The 23,649-nt window shown below is 33.4% G+C and overlaps 1 protein-coding gene across 5 annotated transcripts in view; it reads left to right on the top strand.

Moving 5' to 3' along the window:
• Window positions 1–23,649, top strand: part of TENT2 (terminal nucleotidyltransferase 2) — a 49,795-nt gene that overhangs the window by 24,386 nt on the left and 1,760 nt on the right. For all 5 annotated transcript variants that reach the window (XM_081131839.1, XM_081131838.1, XM_081131837.1 and 2 more), the window contains 6 exons: window positions 2,391–2,467; window positions 2,847–2,975; window positions 7,450–7,493; window positions 12,475–12,611; window positions 20,203–20,294; window positions 22,156–22,235. In XM_081131839.1, the coding sequence (XP_080987965.1) occupies window positions 2,391–2,467; window positions 2,847–2,975; window positions 7,450–7,493; window positions 12,475–12,611; window positions 20,203–20,294; window positions 22,156–22,235 (559 nt within the window). The remainder of the gene's footprint in view (window positions 1–2,390; window positions 2,468–2,846; window positions 2,976–7,449; window positions 7,494–12,474; window positions 12,612–20,202; window positions 20,295–22,155; window positions 22,236–23,649) is intronic.

The raw sequence follows: 23,649 nt of genomic DNA, 5'->3' as shown, positions 1-23,649 counted from the left end.
CCTAACTGGTTCTTTTTTATGTTTTCTAGTTCCACTTTTATGTTTCCTATCTCTTTGTTAAAGTTCTTGCTAAGGTCATCTACTCTTCCCCTAAGTTCATTGAGCATCCTTATAACCAGTGTTTTGAACTCTGCATCTAGTAAATTGCTTGTCTCCATTTTGTTTTTTTCTGGAGTTTTGTTCTGTTCTTTCATTTGGGACATGTTTCTTTGTCTCCTCATTTTGACAGCCTCTCTGTGTTTGTTTCTATGTATTAGGTAGAGCTGCTACATCTCTCAGGCTTGGTGGAGTGGCCTTATGTAGTAGGTGTCCTGTAGGTGTCCTGTAGGGTTTAGTGACACAGCCTCCTTGATTACCCAAGCTGGGCACTTGAGGTGTCATCCCCCTCCTCCCCCCCGAGTGGGCTGTGTGCCCCCTCCCCTTGTAGTTGACTCTTAATTGCTGTTGGCATATCAGTGGGAGGGATTTAGCCCCAGGCCGATCTGCTGCACAGCTGCAAGAACTGGCTGTGACCACTGACCACTGACCTCCAACCACTGTGGAGGATCAGCTGTTCTGTGGCCCAACCCTCAGAGCAGAACTTACTTCAGGGGGGCTCTGGTGCCTGCTGAGTCCACCTCTTTAGTGTGTCACTTGTGGAGGGGGTTTGGTGGTGGTACTTTAACGTGGTCTGAAGCTATCCACTGGGTGAGTTGGCTCTGGGGCTTTCAGGGAGGTTCAAGCCAAGGTCAGCTACCACCTGTTGTTCTGCCTGGGTCCACCTGGCATGAGCTACAAAGTGGTCTGTAGATAGCTGCTACTTGTGCTGGGCTTGGAGTTGCCCAGGCGAGGGCAAGCTGTGAACCAAGGCTGGCTGCTGCTAGTGGCTGGCCTTGGGCCACTTAGTGAGAGGTATGGGGCACACTGAAGCCAGAGGCTATTTGTTTGAGAGATATTAGGAAAATCTGAAGCATGAGCCAAGCCAGGCCATTGGAATGGAAAAGCACTTGAAACAGCTTGGGTCGGCCTGAAAGTTGGGTGGGGCAGGGCCTCAGGTAGTCATCAGGGCGGGGCAAACAGTGATAGGTTAATGGAGACTCAGATATGGCATCTTCCTGCTAGTTCTGTGTGGGGAGGACTCATCAAAGGAACAGTGGCCTCTGCTAGCACTTCTGTCTGGGAGAAAGCTGCCCCTCCAGCTCTTGCCCTGATTCAAAACAATTCAGTTTCTCCTTATATGTCTCTGGTGCCTTTCAAGCTACTGCTCAGTGCTAGAGCTCAGAGGGAGTGAGTCCAAGTAATTCCATGCATGGACCCCTTAAGAGGAACAGCCTGGGACTCCAGCAGCCCTCCTTCTCCCTCGTTCTCAATCCTTGCTGATTTTTACAGCCAGAAGTTACGGGAACTTCTCTTCCTGGCACTGGAACCCTGAGCTGGGCGGCCTGGTATGGGGCTAGGACCCCTCGCTCCTGAAGGAGACCTCTGCAGCTGAGATATCACTCCCAATTTTTATCCGCCACATGTGGGTGTGGGACCAGCTCTTTCTGCATCTCCACCCATCCTACCAGCCTTGATGTGGCTGCTTCTTTATTTCCTAGTTCTAGGATTTCCATTCAGCCAGATTTCAGGTGGTTCTGAATGATGGTTGTTATGTAGTTTAGTTGTAATTTTGATGTGGTTGTGGGAGGAGGCAAGTACCATGATTACCTACACTACCATCTTGATCAGACGCCTCATAAAAAAACTCTTATACATTAAGTAATCTTTTCTTTCTTTTTGAGCTTAGCCATTTTTGTAGATATTATCGTTATTGCCCTTTTTCTAAATTGTGAAGTGCATATCTTTATTTTCAAAGAAGCATCTCTTCTGTTGTGTGTTTGTTACAGTTTTTCCCAGATATTAATAGCTAAATTTGGCATGGTATTATAATTTATCAATTTTTTGGAAGGAATATTTTGTAAGGACAGAGCTCTTATTTATTTTTTGCCTCTACTTTTATTAGGCTTTTTATTCCTGGTTGTTTTTTTAAAAAAATCAAATGATACTGTAATTCCAAATTAGTTGAGAATATGTAACTTAGTGGGATAACTTGCCTAGAAATGTTTTTGGTCACATATATATATATTTTTTAATCTGGAAAACATTGGGTTGCAAAACTTAGATTTCTTTTGTTAAGGATAATTACGGATCTTTTCAGCAGTAATCCCATTTTATATTTTTAACACACTCATAATAAAATAATATACTGAGTATATATTCATTCTTATTTCTTTAGTGCTTCACTTTATGGTCTTTGTCCTTTGGGCCCATGCTATTTTTACATCATTGGACTTATGGATATTAACTTATTTACTAGTGAGATAGTTTAATTTGTACTTGAGCTAAAGTTTTTCTATTTCTTTTTTTAATAGTTGTGTGGAATTCGACTTGAATGTAAACAATATTGTTGGAATAAGAAACACATTCCTTCTCAGAACTTATGCATATCGTAAGTTTTTGTTTATTTCCAAATAATTATCAGCCTTTCTGTTTGTCATTCTCTTTTCCTTTTTAAAGATGTTTGTAGTAAGTACTGACATTTCTTTGTGTTTATGTATAATGTCTTATTGTATTATATGTAAAATATGTTGCTTCACTAAAGTTATATACTGTCAGAGTTAAGGCCAGTAAAATGATTTTTGATAATTAGTATTTTTTAAAAAGGTAACTAAAGTGTGCTTTAGAAGTAAGACACATTTATGGTGAACACTGTTTAATACACAGGGATGTGGTGCTCTTTTTATTGGCATGGAGTTGGGAAATGATGTAAACTTTCAAAGAAACTATAATGTTTTCTTACCATTTTTAAGTTTTAATTTTACTTTCAGTTGAAAATCGAGTTCGTCCGTTAGTACTGGTGATTAAGAAGTGGGCAAGTCACCATGATATAAATGATGCCAGTCGTGGTACTTTAAGCAGCTATAGTCTTGTATTGATGGTTTTGCACTACTTACAAAGTAAGTATTATGGGTTTTCCCCAATTTTTAAAATGGTATTGCAGTTAAACTTTATTATGGTGTCTTCCCTAATGACCCTTCTTCAAATAGCATTGTTTTAAAAATTTCTTCCTATGGTCCATTAGACCATATTTTCTGCTTTGTTACTTTGAACAATTGTTTTAGAAGCATTACTCCCTGGAAAGCATTAAAAAGAGGTTTCACTGTGTTTTGTTGTTGTTTTTTGACAGTTTTTTGTATTCAAGGAACTTTCACCACTGTATTGTGGAACCTTTTTTTTTGAGGCAAATGAATGTTCAGAAGGCCTATAAAATAAGCTCATGTACTGTTCGTCATGTTTTTTTTTAACTTGAGATAGGAATTAAATGATTTTCCTTTTGGTCAAAGAAGCTCTTATTCCCTCTCAGCTGGCGTGCAGATAGGGTGAAAAACTTGATGTTAATGTTATAGAATACCATTCTCCAGGATGTCTAGGATCTGATTTGTTCTGGGTTAATGATACTGCTACAGTTTAGAAAGTGATGTTGTAATATTTATGTTCATATCCTTTGACTCAGTGGTTCCATTTCTAGGAATCTATTGTAAAGTACTAATCAGGGATACTTCCTTGGATTTATTTATAAGACCGTTTTTCATGGTGTTTGTTGAAATAAAACATTTTAGAAATCTAAGTTTTTATGAATGGGGATCATTAAATTAATTATATTCCAATATGAAATTTACACAGCTACTAAAAGTCATGTTTTTCAGATATTTATGATATAAGAAAATATTCAGGGTACACTAAGTCACGTACAACATGACACCTATTTTATTTTAAAAATAGTAACTATATTTGAGTTTGTGTATATATTCATATGTATAGCAAATATTAAAAAGATATGTGCCAAAAATTTATCAGCTTATTTATAGACAGTAGAATTTATTTCCTTTATATGTGACTGTAATTGTAGATGCTTTATAATGTATATTAAATAAGAGTGTTTTTATTTGAATGATGTGAAAATCAGATGATTTTTTTTTTTTTACTTGGTGAAAGAGACTTAAATAGGTAAATGGGTCAAAGTTTTATGATTCAGTTATCAGAAAGGTTAATCTTTCTCTGTGTAGTCAGAAATTTCAAGCTAATTATAATACATGTATTTTTATTGCTGACCAATCTTAAATATACATTAGTTTGATGACTGATTTGCTTCTCTAATAGGATTTGAAACATAAGATGTTGGCTGTTTTAGGTACTACTTTACATATCACTGATCATTTCTTGTCCAATTTTGCTGTTCAATCTGAAACATGAATTACTTTTGATGCTTTTTTGGTGAACTCTGTCCAATTCACATTTATTAAAACTTGAACAAATTAGAAATATTTCTTATAAAATATAAAGACTAATATGACAAACCTCATGTACCACCACCTACTATCTATTCATAATCTTTTAGTTTTAGTTGTGATTTAAAAATTAGAATTGACTAAAGCATTTAACATGCATGAACATCCATATGTGCCCTATTTCTCCATTCTTAATGCGTTACATTAGAAATTTTAATTTGATTGCCTTCATTAGAAAAAGGTACTTTAATCACAGATGGCCCAACGTGGTTTTGTAAGGAAGTTGAAAATTCAAACATCAGTATTTTACTAGTGTAATGAAATTATGTCAAAATTTGGTTTAGATTTTGTTAAACATATTTTATTTTTGACAGTGTTCCATTTACTGAGTTGGTTTGTAATGAATGGCACTATCATCAACCATTTCTAAGTTCTAGGTCTTTGTTAAAGGACATTAACAGCTCTGTACTTGGGCAGATTTAAGCCACTCCTTTCTAGAAGAAATTAGAGAGATTGAAATAAGTAGTTGCTTTTTTGTTATACAAAAGTCTGCAAGGTGTATTGAGCAGTCCCAGGTCTGCCGTAATGAACCAGTGTTTATGATTTTGGCCAACTTATTCTACCTTTCTGGCCTTAATATTCTCATCAGTAACATGAATAGTTGGATTAGATGACCTTTAAGTTTGTTTAACTTCTTAAATGCTTTAATATTTTTTCTACCATGAACAGAGAAAGGAAACAGTTCCTCTGTTTGTAGAAAGGTTGAAAAGATTAGCTAAAATACTTCCTAGAATGAATTTCAATAGTCAGTAATAGACTACATATGCTTGAAAAGGTAAGGTGACTGATGAAAGCATGAATGAATGATCATGTAATATTATCATGTTTTCAGATATAGAACTGTCTCTTAGGCATTTTTAAATTGTTCTTGCATTTTCGAAATTAATGGTTGCCTAGCATTGAAAATCTGCTTTTTTTTTTTTAGGTGAATTTTTGATGAGTCAATATGGAATGTTTATGTACAGGTTTGGCAAAAGTAGGTTTACAGTTGTAAGTGAAACAGTTTATTCTTGCATTATTATTGATTAATCATTGTATTATTTTCTATATGAACAACTGTAAACCTACTTTTCCCCACCCTGTATATTGATTTGTGAGGGCCTGACCAGAAAGCTCTCATATGAACTGCAGGCAAAGTAAAATCTTATAGATAAGCTATACTCAAGGTGCTATCACTCATATACGACAATAATAAGCTTTTGTTTTGTCTTATTTTGCTTTTGAGAGAGACATTGAAAAGATCGAAGTACAAAATTTTGAAGTCAAAAGTACATGTAATAGCAAGATTCTCCAGAATATATGTTGCTTTGGAGTAAAATAAACATTTGAAAGACTACTAAGTGCTTTGAGGTTGCTCTCAGGATAGTGTTAGTACATAACTCCTGCAGTACACTGATTGCTTCTGCCATGAGCAGTGTTTAAATCTAAGTTTGTCAGACAGCGATTTACTGAATACTTCTCACCCCAGAAGCTTCCAAATTGCTTAGTTCTAAAGGCTCTATTAAAGGACCTTAAGCCAGTTGTTAGTATTTGTATTACTCTCCTGGCATTCTAATTATAACTCTGGAATGAGATAAACTTTTTAAAAAATATTCTCTGTAACCTTTTCTTCACCCTCTTTTAAATTATAATTTTAATTTATTAGGAGTATTTAGTAGGAAAGGAATTTAGGTTTTTAATTAAGTAAACTAATTTCTAGTAAGATTTCCCAATTTAACATCTGTATTTTAACAAAAATTATTAGAAAGCCATTAAAATGTTATACAAATACAGAGACTTTTAGAATTAAAGTGACTAAGCCTTAAGTTTATTTGTAGCATCTTCTAGAATTTTGAGCATTTGAATGCCTCTGGGAAAAAAATGTGTCATTAGATGTATTTTCTAAGAGTGATTCTGGTAAGTAATGACTGAGTTTTTTTCCTCTGATATTCGTAGTTATACATTGTGAGTATTCCAGACTATCATGGTATTTTATTTTATTCTAATTTTCAACTTGGGAATGAAACATGATGCAGGAGGGAAATTTAAATACCATGTGATAGAAATTTATACATTCATAATCATAGCTGGAGACCATGTAAGTTGGTCATAATGATTGATTATATTTACTTTCAGTGTATTCCAGAAGTCACTTAAAGATTATTACTGAGTTTAATTATATACAATGTATTTCTAATTCTTAAATTATAATTGTTTATCATATGGTACTATATTGGTCTTTAATCTTAAAGAAATCTTGAAAATGCATTTGTATCTTAACATAATTAAGATATTACATATTAGTTATTTATTATATTGTGAATATTGGGAACTGTGCCTCTAATGTCATTTACTGTATAATGATGTGAAATTACTGTCAACGAATTTAGTGAGGTTGGATTTGGGTAAAGCTATTGAAGGATGAAGAATGATAATTAAAAATATAGTAACATATGAAGATAATGATTCCTTTGTATGAAATTTTATTTATAAAAGGTTGATTCAAATCTGATTTTGATTTCTAATATTTGCTGAGACTTTCTTTTTAAAAATTAATTAATGAAGTTGAAGATTTTTTTTTTGTTTTCTTCAGTTGATCAGTTTCCAGAAACTATCTTAATTTTAGTGTTATTGTTTGTTAGAAGAAATGAAATAATAAAGGCACAATTATGATAGAACTGTTGTTGGACTGTATCATTGGACTGTACTTAAAAAATTTTTTTTTGGTAGCTGCATTCATCTTAACAATGTCTATTTAATATCTGTAGAACAATCCTTGTCTTGCTTATTTTGTGTGTGTCTGATGTTGGACCAAATGATGTGTGTCTATTTATTGATGGCCTACTATTCTAAAACCACGTAAGGAACATTGGTTTACATTAAAATATTCACAGTTTATTAACAAACCTTAAATTGTCAACTTAGATATATTCTGAATTAAAAATTTTTAGGGATCAGAATTAACTTCACAAAATATATGGAAACTGTTGACTTTTAGCAGAAACCCTTATAGTTTCATACCTTAGGGTCTTAGCTTACAAATTACTGCTTTGTAAAATGAATTACATGAATCACGGAAGCTTTAAACTTTTTTTTTTTATAGCCCTACCTGAACCCATCCTTCCATCCATCCAAAAAATTTACCCAGTAAGTGTTTCTTATAAATTATTATAATACATATTATGACCAGTATATGTGGGACTATTTATTATATGTAGTATTAATGTGAATATAAAAGTAGTAATAGTTACGTAACCTTCTAAATCTTGATACCATTTTCTCTATAGGCTGAGGCATTGGCCACTAGGACATTAAAAATGTTTCATATACTTTCTCAGAAGACTCCGATAATTTATTTGGTTATTGGCAGACAATCTGGTCATTTTTGTTAATGGTGAAATTTTTTGCGTGATGCTCATGACTATCACTAATGGGAATTAAATTAGTCCCATTTGGACTCATTCCAGTTTTCTTCTTGCTATTTTAAAATCTAGCTTTACAGCATTTCTTTAGTTAGTTAACTCAGAGGTGTTTTAGTCCAATGTAAGTATACTTCGAAAGCAGGGGGAAAAGTTAAGAAATTGAACAATTGGATAATTATTTTATCTTTCATTTGATCTTACTAAGTAATACAGCAAAAGAGGTAACATTAGTACTCTGTCCTTGTGTGCGTAAGAATCCTGTTGAAGCTATTTGGAAATACTCAAGAAATGAAGTATACCTACTAGTAAAAGTTTAGTATGTATTCAGTAATGTCCATATTCATAGTATATATGAATATTTTTATTTCTTCAGTTTTTCGTGTTCTTTCCCAAATTCTGTGTTTCTTTGTTTTATAGTCCTATCATTTTTGTTTTCCTCCAAACAAAGCCTTGTTCCTGGTTTTATTTGGAAATAATATTTAAGCTACTTGTTTAGAATGTTTGACCAACCTATTAAAACCTGTTAGTTTTATAAACTTACTAAATGGCCATGTTATAAAGAAAAACATAGTATTTAGCTTGAGCAGTCAGTATTCAAAGAACTTACTTATTTTGTATTTATCACAAAGTATAATATACTTGACATGGAACCTAAATTAAATATAATTTAATCCTTGATAATTGAGAAGAACTGATGTTCTTGTTTTTTAACTGGGTAATGAAGGGTTTATTGTGATAGAGTTTTGCTGTAGTGGGGACCTCCTAGTTTGTGGTGGGTCATCTGCTAGATGACACGTTTATAACAGGAACCTTTTGGAATTTGTATATCTTATTTTCCTCCTTTTAAAAACTAAATTCTGCTATTATGAAGAACCGTTATAATGAGTTTCCAGTATGTTTTTAAACATGAAAAATGAAACAGGCTTTAATTGAATAACTTTGAAAAGACAAATTAAAATATTTTGGTGAAGATTTATTTTTTTAAATGACAGTAAAACTATTATTTTAAAGTTGACATTACTTTTAAAATCATAAGGAAGTTAATTTTGAAATAATACATTACAAGTTTTAGAACATAACCATACTGCATTGTGTAAATGTACAGTTAAAATAATGATGCCTGCCGTATACTAAATAATGAATATTTAGGTAATACTATTGCTGCTCTCCTTTACAGACATCATATTATTTAATCCTTATGACAACCCTATGAGTACCATTATTTTCTTCATATTATAGATGAAGAAGCTGAAACCTTTGCAAAGCTAGGTAACTTCATGTAACTAGGTTTCAAACCTAGATTGTCTGACTCCAAAGCTCGTGCTCTTAGCCACCTTATTATAGTATGTTAAATACTTATATTGATTTCAAAACTTGAAAAATCTCACTAAAATCTGATATAAATGTAAAGGAAATTTAGTGCTCAGTCTTCAACATACATCACCAGATTGGTGGTTACCTGCATACAATTAAGAAAGCTTGGTGAAACTTCAATATATTATTTAATTCTTTATTCAGGCAAAACTCTACTTAAGTATTCCATTCCAGTTATTCTTTAATTTGAGATCTTTTTAAACAATTATTTCTAGGATCTAATAATTCAAATGTTAGAAAATTACGTAGCTTAAGTTCTTTGTTTTCTTGGAGATGGCAAACATTCATCTTTCATTTAAGCTATATATTGTTTTAAGGAAAAATTACCAAGTAAAAGTTTAGCCAGTCTGACTTGTTCCAGAAAGTCCTTAATTGTCCAGATTTCAAACTTTGAAGGTCAAGTAAGAAATTATGACACAGCTTCAGAAAAATGATAGAATATGGCAAAAGATGTTTTTGCCATTTTTGGTAGGCAGTTATATTGGCAAAACAGTGAAAATTTTCAGATGTTTTTCAGGGGATTGCCTTTAAAATTTTTTCTTACCTTGGCATTGGTTGAAGAGAAATGGAAAATATGTATCCTTAAAAATATCAGTATTTAAATGTCAATAGGAATTGATTCATTACGCATTTGGTTATGAGATGCCCAAAATAAGATATAACTCTTAAAAGTAATAAAAACGTAATAAAAAAGTTATGGAAATGTCTTTGCAATAAAAAAAGAACAAAAAACACATTAAAAAAAAAGTCTTTACTACATGAAAAAAATGAAACAGTAGTAAATATCAGTAATCCAAAAATAGATGCTGCAGCCCCAGTTGGGTAGCTCAGTTGGTTAGAGTGTTGTCCTGATATGCCAAGGTTGCAGGCTTTAGAATCAACCAATGAATGCATGAATAAGTGGAACAACAAATCAGTGTTTCCCTTTCACTCCCCCCACTCTTACTCCCACTTTTTCTAAAAATCAATAATTTAAAAAACAAAGATGCTGTATTGTATCAGTTAAGTTGTTTTTCCATGAATTTAGGATATAGTTTTAAGGCAGCTTTTTTTTCCTTTTGGTTCTTTATGTGCTTTCTGATATGTTAGCTTAAATTCTACCCTCCCCCATAATGTCCAAAGTAGCATATATTATTCTTAAATACATAACTGCAATGGGGGAGATCTCTTTTGAAAAAACTCTTCAACGAAATTTTTCTTAAAGCAGAGAACCTGTAATGTGAACCAAAAATGAGGACTTCTTAAGGGTAAATGGAATTTCTATTGTAGCTTCTTTTAGACTTTAATATTTATTTATTTATTTTTATTTCTCCTCAGTTCTCCCTCAGTATGTATAACATGGCCCTTTTTGTATATGACTGTGAAAAAGAACAGTGGAGCTAAAAGGAGACTGGCCAGATTGGTCCAAGGTCATTCAAGCATTTTAGTAGAATAGGTTTCACAACTTCATTTTTAATCTCACAATTGGTGATATTTTTCTTTAAATTATTGAACAAAATAACAGTTTAAAGGAAGTTCAAATAGTGTTAAATTTCAGGAAAGAAAATAACTCTTCTATTTTAGCATCAGTTCATAAATTGTATGCCGACTGTGCTAGGTGCTAGAAATCAAAGTTAGTAAGCAGAAGGTATTAAACAGTGACCCACTTTTCTTCGTCATTTGAACTTGTTATACCTTTTTCTTTAATTTCCTAGAAAATAATATTTAAACATTACAATTTTAAATAATTCCCTAAGTCCAATTTTACACATAACAAGTAAGAGACAAAAGGTGGTAGAGGCAGTACACCTGCTCTTCCTTCTGCTTTTACTCTTTATTATGAATTGAGGCTTTTTTCCTACTCTCCCTAGTCTAAGAGAAAATATATCTAATTGTAATACTAAATATGTTAGAAGTGTAAGGGGAGTCTCAAGTTGAGGTATGCCAGCTTTATGAATTGTGGTTGGAGTAGAATTTTTCTCCTGAGAGAATCACTGCCTGGTAATTAAAAATTATTGAGTGAATTATAGATAATGGGGTATGGGAGGGGATTTTTTACAGTTTTGCTCCTTTGTTTTTTACTGATGATTTTTGATGGCTACCATTAAATAGATGCAATACCCGATTTCTCTGTATTACAGTGCAGTTATGTTGGAGTTATTTAGACATTACTAATTGAATTGATATCAGTAAACTCAAGGTTGATTTGTTAGAGTTGGGAGCCTTAAGTTTAGTTGTCATTCTGCTGCCTTAACCAATTACTTTTTGAAAAAATCTATTTCTACTTTGATGGCAATGGGGAATATGGAAAACCCATCTTGAGCACACTGCAAACTACCTTAGAAAGATTATTTTCTTATTTCTTTATTTATTTTTGGCATTTTTAAATAGTTTTATTTAACAACCAGCTGTTCTTTCCCCACTTTTCCAAATCCTGGATTAGGGCAAGCAGCCAGTTGCAAAATTGGACAGTTTATTTTTTTTTTAGCAGTGAAAAACAAGATCAGTTACTAAATTCTTTTATTTTCTAACATACAGATATATATTACTTGAAGCTCTATAGTTCATTTAGTGTGTTTTAAGCCAGAGCTTGCTGCTATTAGAGGAAAGATTAGATATGAAAATGAGTGGCATACCATAGGCAAAAGAGTAAGTACCCATTAGCATTCTTTCTAAGAAGTGTGTTGTTTGGTCCTGGATTGCAAGCAAATGATAACTTCCTTTATGAATATTTTGCTAAAAGTTTGCTGAATATTGCTTGCTGGTATGTTTCCTGTCTTTCTTCTCTTCCCTGCCCTGTTTGTCTTTGCAAGTTCAGTTCATGTTGGATGTCTATCTTTTCCCTGTAAGATACAAAAGCAAATGAAACAAAAATTTTAAATTGGTATAGGTACTATTCATATGTTAAAGTTATTTTTGTGGCCTTTGAGAGAAATTTTAACTGGCAGAAAGAGCTCTTACTTGTGCTTGATATAGCCTTCATAAAGTACAACTGTTCCTTGTAGAAATAATTAAGAAGGAAATACATTTGTAAAAAACCTTTATGTTATTGGATGGAATTTTGGCATGAACAGTAAGGTTTTATTTATGAATTAGAAAATCTTTTGCTTCCTTATGGATTCATTGGTTGCTATATCTCAGCCAAGGATTAGAATATCTTAGTTTTTCAGGTACTTTCTGGTCTACTCCAAACAGTGGTGAAAGCTTAAGTGTAAGAAAATCTTCAAATTTCCAAAATGCCAACATAAAAAAAATTTTTTCTCTCTCTTCTTCAGAGTGCTTTAGATCAGGATTTATGAAGTTTTTAGTATGTGTTTTAAATGGCTTTACATTTCCCTTTTTTCCCCTGACAGGAATCTTTTAGTCCTGCTATACAGCTGCACCTTGTACATCAAGTTCCATGTAATGTCCCTCCTTACCTCTCAAAGAATGAATCAAATCTTGGGGACCTCTTACTGGGCTTTCTTAAATATTATGCTACAGAATTCGAGTAAGTGAAACTTCAAGTTGTATTTATTCATTTATATATAAGTGAGTGGTACACATTTGCTCAAGAAGTTATATTTGTCAACTTCAATGCTGTAAACTTGTCCAGAAATGTGTAGTTTATAAAATTTAATATCTGAAGATTAATTATTAGAAACTAAGTAGATTTCACATTCCTAGTTAATAAAAATTATAGTTCATTAAGCCCAGTTTTAGTTGCTTTAAGTAGTGATCCCATTTTACGTTTAGCTGCCTCTTTTCATAGTAGTGCCTGAAAAAGTGTTGGTGTTGATCCTATGTAGATACTATATTGCTTGAAACATCTACTTTTTAGATACTGAAAATTTGTAGTGAAAAACACAGTTAAGACAAACTTGGAAAAAGATTTACTTAATACTTGATATCTGAATTTAATAGTTGTGGTATCTGATATACAAATCAAGGAATATTCGTTTTCCTTTTTTTTTTGATGGTGATGTGTAAATATGAAAGGAAGTTTATAATCAGACTGGACATAACTGAAAGTTCTTATGGGAGTTCTCATTTCATAGAGTGTGATTAGGGTTTGTTCGCAGCTCTTCTGGTCAATTTAGAAAAACTTGAAGGAGTAGGAGAAAGGATTTAGGAATTGTACAAAGTTAGAGAAGTACAGTGATCACAGAGTCCCACACTGAAGAGGTTTGGAGAGAGGATAATAATAGTAACAGTAATAAATTGCTCTTACCAGGTGGGATAAACTGCTCTAAACAGATTATATGTATTATCTCATTCTGTTTACATTATAACCATATAAGATGGCATTATATTATGCCCATTTTACCAGTGAGACATATAGAGGTTAAGAAACTTGCACTAAGATCACATGACTTGTAAGGGGAGTATTTCAGATAATTTTGACTGCAAAATTCACACTCTTAACTGTGATACATGATTCAGTAGCTTTAAAGGAAACTGACTTATATAAGATGATTTTAAACTTAGGGCATGAAAGATAAAATGTTATTTAAATTTTTCAAAGTAAATCTTATACCAGACTGCACCTGTTTAGTTTACTGTTGTGTCTCCAGTACCTAGCTCAGTGCCAGATAGTGGGTACTTAACAGATACTTGTTACAAGTAAATAATTTTGAAGCAGAAAGTAAGATTATGGACCTGAATCAAATGTCCTTAAGATGACTAAAATTACTGTGTAAGGTTAAGAAAAGGAGTAGGAAAAGTGCTGGAAGAAAGTAGTTCAGTAAGAATGAAGTTATAATAGTCAGGTTAAAATGATGTAAATATAAGTGCAGGCAACAAGGATAAAAAGGAAGGAGCCTTCATTTATGTAAAGATGAGGAAAGATGTAAGACTATATGAAACATGGGACATAGAAACTGTAAATTATTCTGGAGTTCAGATATTGCAATAGCAATAGCTAATGTTTAGTGAGTATTTCTTGACCTAGGGTCCTTGAGTATGTCGAGTGATTCCCATGTATTATCTCATTTAATTTGTGAACTTGCCCATGGCAATACAGCAGATAGTGAAAGAACTGGGATTCAAATTCAGGTTTGACGAAAAAACCACAATCTAAATTGTTAGACCATATTGGCATCATCTGTTGTGTCATATAAGTTAGGGAAACTAGTGTAGAGGGAAAAGGATTCATAGGAAAAAGTTAAATTTTCTGCCATGTATAGTCTAGGATTAGAGCACCTACATACAAACTCCTTGAAAATCGCCACTTTGTTGGACTGAAACATGATGGTAGGTGTGTAGGTTTGCGTGTTAGTTTAGCATTAGCAGAAACTAGCTTGCTGTGCCAAAGGATACTAGCTAGGATGCTGATGCTTGAAAGAGGTTTTGAACTTTTGTATGCATTTGTTATCACTATGATACATGATGCAGGAGCTGTCTTCCTCTAGTCTTTCATCATATAGTGCATTTGTCAAGTGCATTATTGTTTCATACTAGATATTTTCAGAAATTTGACTGTAGGGAGCACAGCCAAGAATGTAGTCATGGTAATGAACTAGGTGCTGTGCACAATCCTGACAGCTGTTAGAAATGTTTGTAAGGATTTCTTCTGAACTTGGAAATATCCAATTAAAAGATTCTCTATACTTGAACACAGAATTAAATGCCTTTTAAGAGATGCTTGAGTATACAGTATAAACGCTGCAGAAATATTATATGGCCATTTAAAAACTACTAAGATTTTCTTGCCTACTTAACTCATAGCTTTCTCCTACACCTTGCTGCTGAAAAGCCCCACAATGAAACCAGGCTTCAGAAACTATGTGAGAACAGGGAACTGACAAAATGGGGGGAAAGGATCAGGTGGCTTAGGGAATCTCGAAAAAATAGTGAGAACATAGTAATTTTGTATTTTAGCAAAGCAAAAAAATTAACTTCTAAATATTACAGACTCATAGATACTAGAGTCTGTGAACTTTAAAAGGTACCCATTTTATAGTCTTCTTTATTTCCTGGATACCTTTTCACATGTCATTATTGCTAGTCTATCTATTGAATTAAAAATACATACCTATACAGTTAAACACGTACATTTTTAAAAAGGGAAATTACAAAGGCCTAATTTTTTAATCTCCTTTTTTGTTCTGCTTTTTTCTCCTCATTTTATTTAATCAATAAATCATTGAGTGCCTACTGTATACCAAGCTATTTTTTTATGCACTGGGAATATAGCGGTTAATAGAATGGGCATGAAGAGAGATGATGACTCAGCATGAATCTTTGTCTTCATGGCGCTTACATTGTAGGGTGGAGAGGCATTTGAGTTACTGTTGACTTCTAGATGCTGCTGGTATTATAAAGGAGAATGGTCTTATTAAGAGAGAAATGCCAAAGGATAAAGGAATGAAGTTTCGTGATATCTACAGCTTAACAGGTGGTTCAGTTTAAAACGTACATATACACAAACAAGCAAATGTGGCACAATGTTAACAACTATTGAATTGTTTTTTTAAATTTTATGCTTTTCATTTTATCTCTGAAAAATTTCATAATGCAAAGATGAAATAAAAATTAGATTAGGGATGAGAGGAACTAATATATAGTCTGAAAAGGAAGAATCGTTGAGGTAGGCGGTAAGCCATTAGAATGTAGTGTCTTGAAATCCAAGGGGGGAGAATGTTTAGAAGAAAAGGAAGTGATTATCTGTGTCACAGTTTTTGATAGTTCAAGTACAAAATGGGAGCTAAAAGCTAATCACTGGTGCATTGGTCCACATGAAGACCACTCATGGGCCTCTGACAGGAGCGGTTTCTGTGGAATAATGGGGATAAAAAGCTTCGTTGGCGTGGGCTTAAGAGGGAACAGGAGGAGGGTTAGATACAGATAGGTGTGTGTCTATAAACTCTAGAGGAGTTTACATACTTGTAAAGGGGAGCAGAAAAATGGGGTAGAAATTGGAGGATTAGTGGGGTTGAGTTTTTGGTTTTGTTTTTAGAAATGAGAACTAACCCATCTTGATGGCAAAATTGATGATACCAGAAAAAGACAGTAAATTGTTAAGCAGTATGCATACGTGTTTGATTCAGAAGAGTTGGAATCCAGAGCAGAAGTGGAATAGGAGCACAAACAATAATAATAATCAGAAAAGCAGAATATGTGTGTGGACACGGATGAGTCTGGTGGGGGCTAGTAGAGATTATCTTTTCATTGCTTTGGGGTTTCTTAGTGAAGTGAAGCATGGACTTCAGCTGGAATGATGAGGGAGGAAATTTGAGAAGGGAGGAGAAGATAGGAATTGTCACGTAGGAAGAGTAGAGAAACTGGGAATAAAGTATGATTGGTGTATAGTAGCATTTAAGGTCCTTTGAGCTAAGACATCATGAATTTAAAGTGATCATGAATTTAAAGGGCATCAGGGTTGCATGTTTTCCTTCAGCCGTGTTTAGCTGCATGGGAAACTATTGGAGTAGACAAGATTTAATTATGGTTGTGTTTCGTCCCAGTAACTTCAGTGCAGCAAGAACAGGTAAGAGAGTTGAGGGGCTATGCAAGGGAGTGATTTTAATAATTGACCATACAGAATGTATTAAATTTAGTCTTGAACATGTAGGCACAGGGATGCCTATAGGACATCTGGGTGGCAGTTTCCAATAGTTATGGTAAATATTGGCCTGGGGCCTAGTAGCAAGGTTAGAGCTGGAGAAAGGATTATTTATGTAAAATAATAGAGTATTGAAGCCTGGAATGGGTTCTTGCATTAGAACCCATGAAAGAGGCAAGGCTCTGATGGACACCAGCACTTACAAAGGGTCAGGCAGAAGAGCCAGTCAAAATAAAACTCTAGAATTAGAGTAAAATTTCCTCTCTGCTTAAGAGGTTTCAAATCCCTAACACAGTTTTCTTTTTGTTTGCTTCCCAACTCTTAATAATAAAACAAACTGTATACATTTGTTCACTTAATTTGACTAGTCGTAGTATATATGCAGCCTTGTGGTATCAGACCCATAATTTGACTTTATTAGACTTAAATTTTTCTTTGTAATGTTGCTGAAGACTACATTTCCAATTTAATCAATCATCTCAAAATGTCACAGAAAGAATGGCCAGAAGAGAATTAATAGATGACTACCAGTTCATTATCACTGCTGAAGAAAAGAAGTGAGCATCTTACTAACATGGAGTCAGTAATCTCAGTTTTATATTAAAAAGATTAGTATATATTGCCCAGCCAGGCGTGGCTCAGCGGTTGAGCGTCAACCTGGGATCCAGGCAATCAGGGTTCGATTCCCGGTCAGGGCACATGCCCAGGTTGCGGGCTTGATCAATGACTCTCATCATTGATATTTCTGCCTCTCTCTCCCTCTCCTTTCCTCTCTCTGAAATCAATAAAGATATATTAAAAAAAAAAAGATTAGTATATATTATCTATTTTAGGTTAAATTATGCTCCACATCTGTTCTATTGTTCTTTTATGAAACATCCCTTTTCTATAGACTATATCTTATTTTACACTTTAATTAATAAGTGACAATAACAGATTTTCACATGGCAAGCAAGTTATGGTAGAGATGTATGATATAATAAAAGGCTTAGTTTAGGACTTGTATTAAAGAATGAAATATTTAGGGAAAATATTTCTAAATTACCATTTGAATTCTACATTTAAATTCAGCTCTAAGAGTAGAAATAGTATACGTTATATATCATGTTTTATGATTTGAAATATTTATTAATTTAGAAATATTTAAAAGTTTTTTGAAAGTACACCAGATTGAATCAGTTTAAATGGTAGTGATTCAAAATATTCTTGTTTTCTCTCTCTGAAGTTCTTCAGTATTTCTGATGATATAGTCATTTAAATAACTGCATTATTGGGGTTGATTATAGGTTGAAGCTTAAGTGGTATCTGGTTAGTGACGATAAAGTGAATGTAGGTATGTCACATGTTTCTGTGACCCAGTTCAGAACCAAGTACTGGCATGTAATATAGAGTCAGGATTAGATTTAATAGAAATATAGTGGTGAGGGGAGTTCCTATGATTTAAAGAAATAAAAGTTGTAATTTAACAGCAGGACACAGTATTGCAACATTCTAAGCTCCTCTGAAAGAAAAAAGTCAACCTACCCCTTTTTAACGTACTGTCACCAATTTTAATTGTATGGCAAATTCAACTGTCCTGTAAGTTGACATTAGAAGCAAGTAGTCTCAGGAAAAAACTATTTTATTAGTGAAATTTGTCTTAAGTGGTATAAAGTGAAGTACCACAAAGTGTAATTCTGGAATCTTACTTGGTTCAGGCATGTGGTTGTATAACTCTTCCCTTTACATTGTTATGTTTAAGAAAATTTTAGAAATACACTTGAAACAATAGAGCAATATACTTTTCTGATTTGAATCGATACTGCTGTACATGAAGGATCTAAAACATCCTACTATAACCAACACTTAGTATTTCTCTTTGACAACCCACTTATTTTTTAATAGCATAAATTCTGATATATATGTATTTTTAAATAACTTAAAGCTGTTCTTGCAAATTATAGGATGGGGCAAGAGTAGGTTTACCATTGTGTGTATATGAAACACAGAGTTTATTCTTGTATTATTATTTATTAATTATTGTGTTATTTTTTCATATGAACAGCTGTACACCTATTTTTGCCCCACCCTGTACTTCTAAACTGTACTCTTGATAAGCAAATGTAGAAAACCATACTTTGGGTATTCTTTTCAATGATCAAACTTCACAAGATGCAATATTTAATGTAGAAATTAATTTTCCAGAAACAAATGCTATATTGGACCCACAATTATATTCTTACGGATTCTCTATCTAATAAATATAGGAAGAGTAGAGCAAGTGTTGGACTTGGAAGGTCTTAAAACCATGGGCTTTTCTCTTCTTACTGAAATGGTGGCAAAGCTAAATAAGACTGGAAAAAAAAAAAAAATCCGCTGTTCCCCAAACTCATTTTTCTCTTGTATACTGGCTGAGTAGTTATACGTATTAGAATGATCCTTGAAAAAAAGAAAGTAGTACTTGTACAAGACTATAATAATTGTAAATAAGTTTTTAAAAACAACAGTGTTATGGCCCTAGCTGATTTGGCTCAGTGGTTAGAGTGTTGGCCCGAGGACTAGAGTCCTGGGTTCAGTTCCAGCCAAGGGCACTATCTCAGTTGCAGGCTCGATCCTTGACCCTGGTTGGGAAGCGTGCAGGAGGCAAACAATTGATGTGTCTCTCTCACGTTGATGTTTCTCTCTCTCCCTCCCTCCCTTCCATTCTCTCTGAAAAAACAATGGAAAAAATATCCTCAGGTGAGGATTTTAAAAAAAATTTAAAAAACACAAAAAAACAATGTTATGTTAGTACATACTAAAGACTGGATAACTTGCCTTCAGACATGCAGATAAAATTATTTTACTTTCATCTATTGGAAAATTTCAAAAATTTTTCCTAAATTATGCAAATAGATATGCACTCGAACAAAAATTATGAATAAAATCAGAAAACAACACAAGATTAACTCTTTAAATAAGATATTCTTAGTGTGGTATTAATGAGTATAGGTTTTATATTTTTTGCTTACTTAACACAGTCTTTTTTTTTTTTTTAATCCTCACCCAAGAATATGTTTTTAATTTTAGAGGGAGAGGAAGGAGGAGAGATAAGCATCCATCAGTTGCCTCCTGCATGCCCCCTATTGGGGATTGAACCCACAACTTAGGATGTGCCCTGACTGGGAACCAAACCTGCAATCTTTTGAAGTGTGGGTCCACGCTCCAACTAACTGAGGCACCTGGCCAGGGTTTCTTTCTTTTTTATATTGTTTCATTTATTCCAGAAGTAAATATTAAGCACCTAGTTTGTACTAAAGAACTAGTTGAACAGTGAAAAAATACAGAAATAATTTAGCATCTTAGAGACACACTATAAACAATAATAACTAAGCAAATTGTTAGACTAGAAGTACTATGGAGAACAAAGAAGTGGAGAAGGGGAAATGGGGATTGTGTTGACTGAGGGTTGATGCAAGTTTTACTATTCGAGAAAATCAGAATAGGCCTTACTGCTGATATAATAAAAATAATAAAGGGGAAATTAAAGTAGTTAACATGATTAATGTTTTTTTTATAGCTGGAACAGTCAAATGATTTCAGTTCGTGAAGCCAAAGCCATTCCCAGGCCTGATGGTATTGAATGGAGAAATAAATACATCTGTGTAGAAGGTAGCTTTCCCACAACTACTCTCTATCATTCAGTTATCATCATGGTACTGAGAGAATTACTTGAAAAATTTCAGCTTATATTATTATAAAGTAATAAATTTATATCCTGAAGTGCTTTGCAAATCTTTTAGTTACAAGATTTTAATTTAATATTTAAAAATAATTTAAAATGTTTTATTTGTAGGAAATAGCAAACATGAATTTAGGCATTTAGTGTTTCTAGTTGGTAATATTTGAGCAGTCTTTATGCGTCCCTCTTGCTTGTAGTTGACGGAAACTTCAATCTTATATTGAAATAAAATTGGTTCTTTTATACTTAAAATACTAATTCTTAATGCAAGCTAGATTTTTATGAATAGAAATTGATTTTACTTTAAAAATTAATGCTGAGATACTCTGTTATCTAAAATTAATTTACATGTAATTGACTATTTCTTTGAGTCAGTGAGAAACTGACTTCAAAAGGCAAAATTGTTCTCACAGGTGTCAGGATGATACCTTTTGTCAATCTTGAGGTAAAAAAAGAACAAAGGGTTGAGACTCAGCATTTGTAGGAAAACATCAAATTTAGGATATTTTAATCTTGGATTATGTGCAACATCTTAAGAGTTTGTGAATATGAAATTAAATCTGCTTTGATGTTTGGTTTGCTGAATTACACAGTGGGTGTATATTAGTTATTTGTGTCCTTTTGAATATTAAACACTTGTAAAGTGCTGTGCATTATGTGATCTGATAGTTTGGCATATGGCATTATTCTGTTGGGGAAAAAAACACCAGTACTGTGACAATAAACTTTTATAAATAGCCTTTCTAAGCAATAGGTTGTATTACAAATCTAAAGTTAATCTCTCCATCAGATTTGCCCCTTTTTCCAGGTCTCAGCTGTAAGGCACACATGATTCTTGTCCTTGAAAAATACACTTGGCGTGATTCTGTTGCCTCTTCTCAGTATTTTTTTCTCTTTTTCATTGTCAAACTTCTTAAACTCTGGTAGTTTCACCTAGTCGGCGTTATTTCCACTGTCCCGTCTTCATCTTACTCACACTGCCTGCAGTTATCTTCTCACCGCCAACTGCAGTTTCCCTGCTTTCTCTCTATAAGACATTTTTTTGTCTGTCTGTAGGAGCTCTTCCCTCTTATCTTGTGAGTGAAGGGTGAGGGGTGGGGTTGAAGGTATGGAAGGTAATGTTCTATTCTCGAAAACTTCATTTTCTTCCTGTCTCCTGTACTTGTTATCCCTGTTCTCTTTTTTCTTTCATTGCCAAATTTCTCATGCAAGTTACTGTTCTCACTGAATCTTTTTCTAAACCATCCACTCACACCATAACTCTCTGCGCTGTCTTCCATCCTCACCAACATTAAGCCTTTACTTTCAAAGGTATTGATCTTCTTCCTGCTTGACAAATCAATCATCTTTTAAATTAAAATTAAATTTAAAATTATCTTTCTGTGATATTTGACGTTGATCATGTCTCTTGGATATGTGCTTTATTCATTTTGATAACTTTAATTCTTTAACTTAGTTTTATTCCTTTAAGGATAGGTGTTTGAGCCTCTGAAATTCTTCAGAAATCTTAACCACGTTTATTATTTAGATTTAACATACTTACGCTGATGGCTTCATTTTTAGTTATCCTCTCATTTGAATTCTTTCTACCTTATTAGATAGTTCATAGCTATATAAAACTATTTTCAATATGCATAAATCTAGTAAGATATTAGGCTGAATCATATGCAAGTGCTATTTTCTAGGTCAAAAACTGTCAGATATTGACAATTTCATATAGTTCAACCAAATAAAAAAACTGAAGCTCTCATTTTAATAATTTTTTGTTTATATGTGCATTTAACATTGCAGAACCTTTTGATGGAACAAATACAGCCAGAGCTGTACATGAAAAGCAGAAGTTTGACATGATAAAGGATCAATTTTTAAAGGTAAACAGTGTATCAGAGTAACTCTTAAAAACATTAGTGGACCTAGTGTGCAGTGATGTAGAAGCATGGAACAGATTGACTAATCTCAGAGGGAAGCCGGGGGTTGGGAGAGATTAACCAAAGAGTTTATATGCATATATGCATAACCCATGGACACAGACAATAGTGTGATGAAGGCCTGGGGTGGGGGTGGGGGTGCAGGGTAGAAGGGGTCAATGGGGAAAAAGGGACATCTGTAATACTTTCAACAATAAAGATAAATTAAAAATAAAATGAACCGTATGTACTGGTCAAGAAAAGAATGAAATACACCTGTATTAGGACAGAGTATCCCTGATTTTTGTGTTGTGAAACCATTAATGTGGCACAATAGGGAATTTTTTACTTGAGTTTAAATATACTTTCCCTTCAGAGAGATCTGGCTCTGTTTTCATTCACATGGCTTTCACTTTCCTGGAAGTAAGCATTTCCTTAGTGACCTATTAAACTCTCAAAATGAGTGACTAAAGCCTGATGGACTTCTTTGCCTCTTAAAATATTGGGGAACTTATTGTAGCCTTAAAAGAAAGCTGATGTCAGTTCCATGATTTTTCTTTTGCATGCCCCACTGTAACAGGAACTTGAATCCCACTTTATCTTTGTTTATGTTTTGAGAAGTTAAAAAAAAAAAAGTGTTTGTGTACATAAATGCATTATATATATTATATATAAACTTTGGTAATATATATACACAAATGTACACACTTATATGCATGCATATGTATACATATACATATGTACATTTGTATACTATAGTTTATTCCTTAGCTGTTTAGGCCACATTATGAATTTATTCATCAGTATTTTGCTAGGTGTGGTTTCTGTCTTCAGTGAATTCCACAGTACAGTGTAGAAACACACTGATAGAAATTTGTACTGTGAGACATACAGGATGAGATGCTTCATAGAGAAGATCAGCAAACTGTGAAGATCATTTTAGAGGCATACTTTTCCATTACTAAGACTGCAAGTGGACTTTATTTTGATGATAATTAGAAATGCAAGTATATCATATTATAGGCTGTTCTTCAGATTAGTTCCTCTCAATTGTCAGCCAGAGTAGAAAATTTTAAAAGGATGGAACTTTGTAGGATGAAACAGATACTCAAGATTTTTGTCAGATTAAATTGAAAACTCAAAAGTAGTGTTGCTTACGTTGCTATTCTTGTTGATGGGTGAGCTTCCATCAGTTCCTTTTCTTTCTTACCAATTCAACTTATTTGTCTTTTCTAGAGGCATATAAAAAGTGGTTTTTAATAGATTTACTGTCTCCTTCATAAATACTATTTTTAATTGAAAAAGCTTACTAGATGCCAAATAGTCAATCAGATCATTGAAGTAATCTTCCCTTATTCTCTCAAACCCAAAGGTTTTG

This window comes from Miniopterus schreibersii (assembly GCF_964146895.1).
Source record: "Miniopterus schreibersii genome assembly, chromosome: 3".
Lineage (NCBI taxonomy): Eukaryota > Metazoa > Chordata > Mammalia > Chiroptera > Miniopteridae > Miniopterus > Miniopterus schreibersii.
Note: the sequence above shows the minus strand (reverse complement) of the source record. Positions and strands in the feature narration are given on the sequence as shown.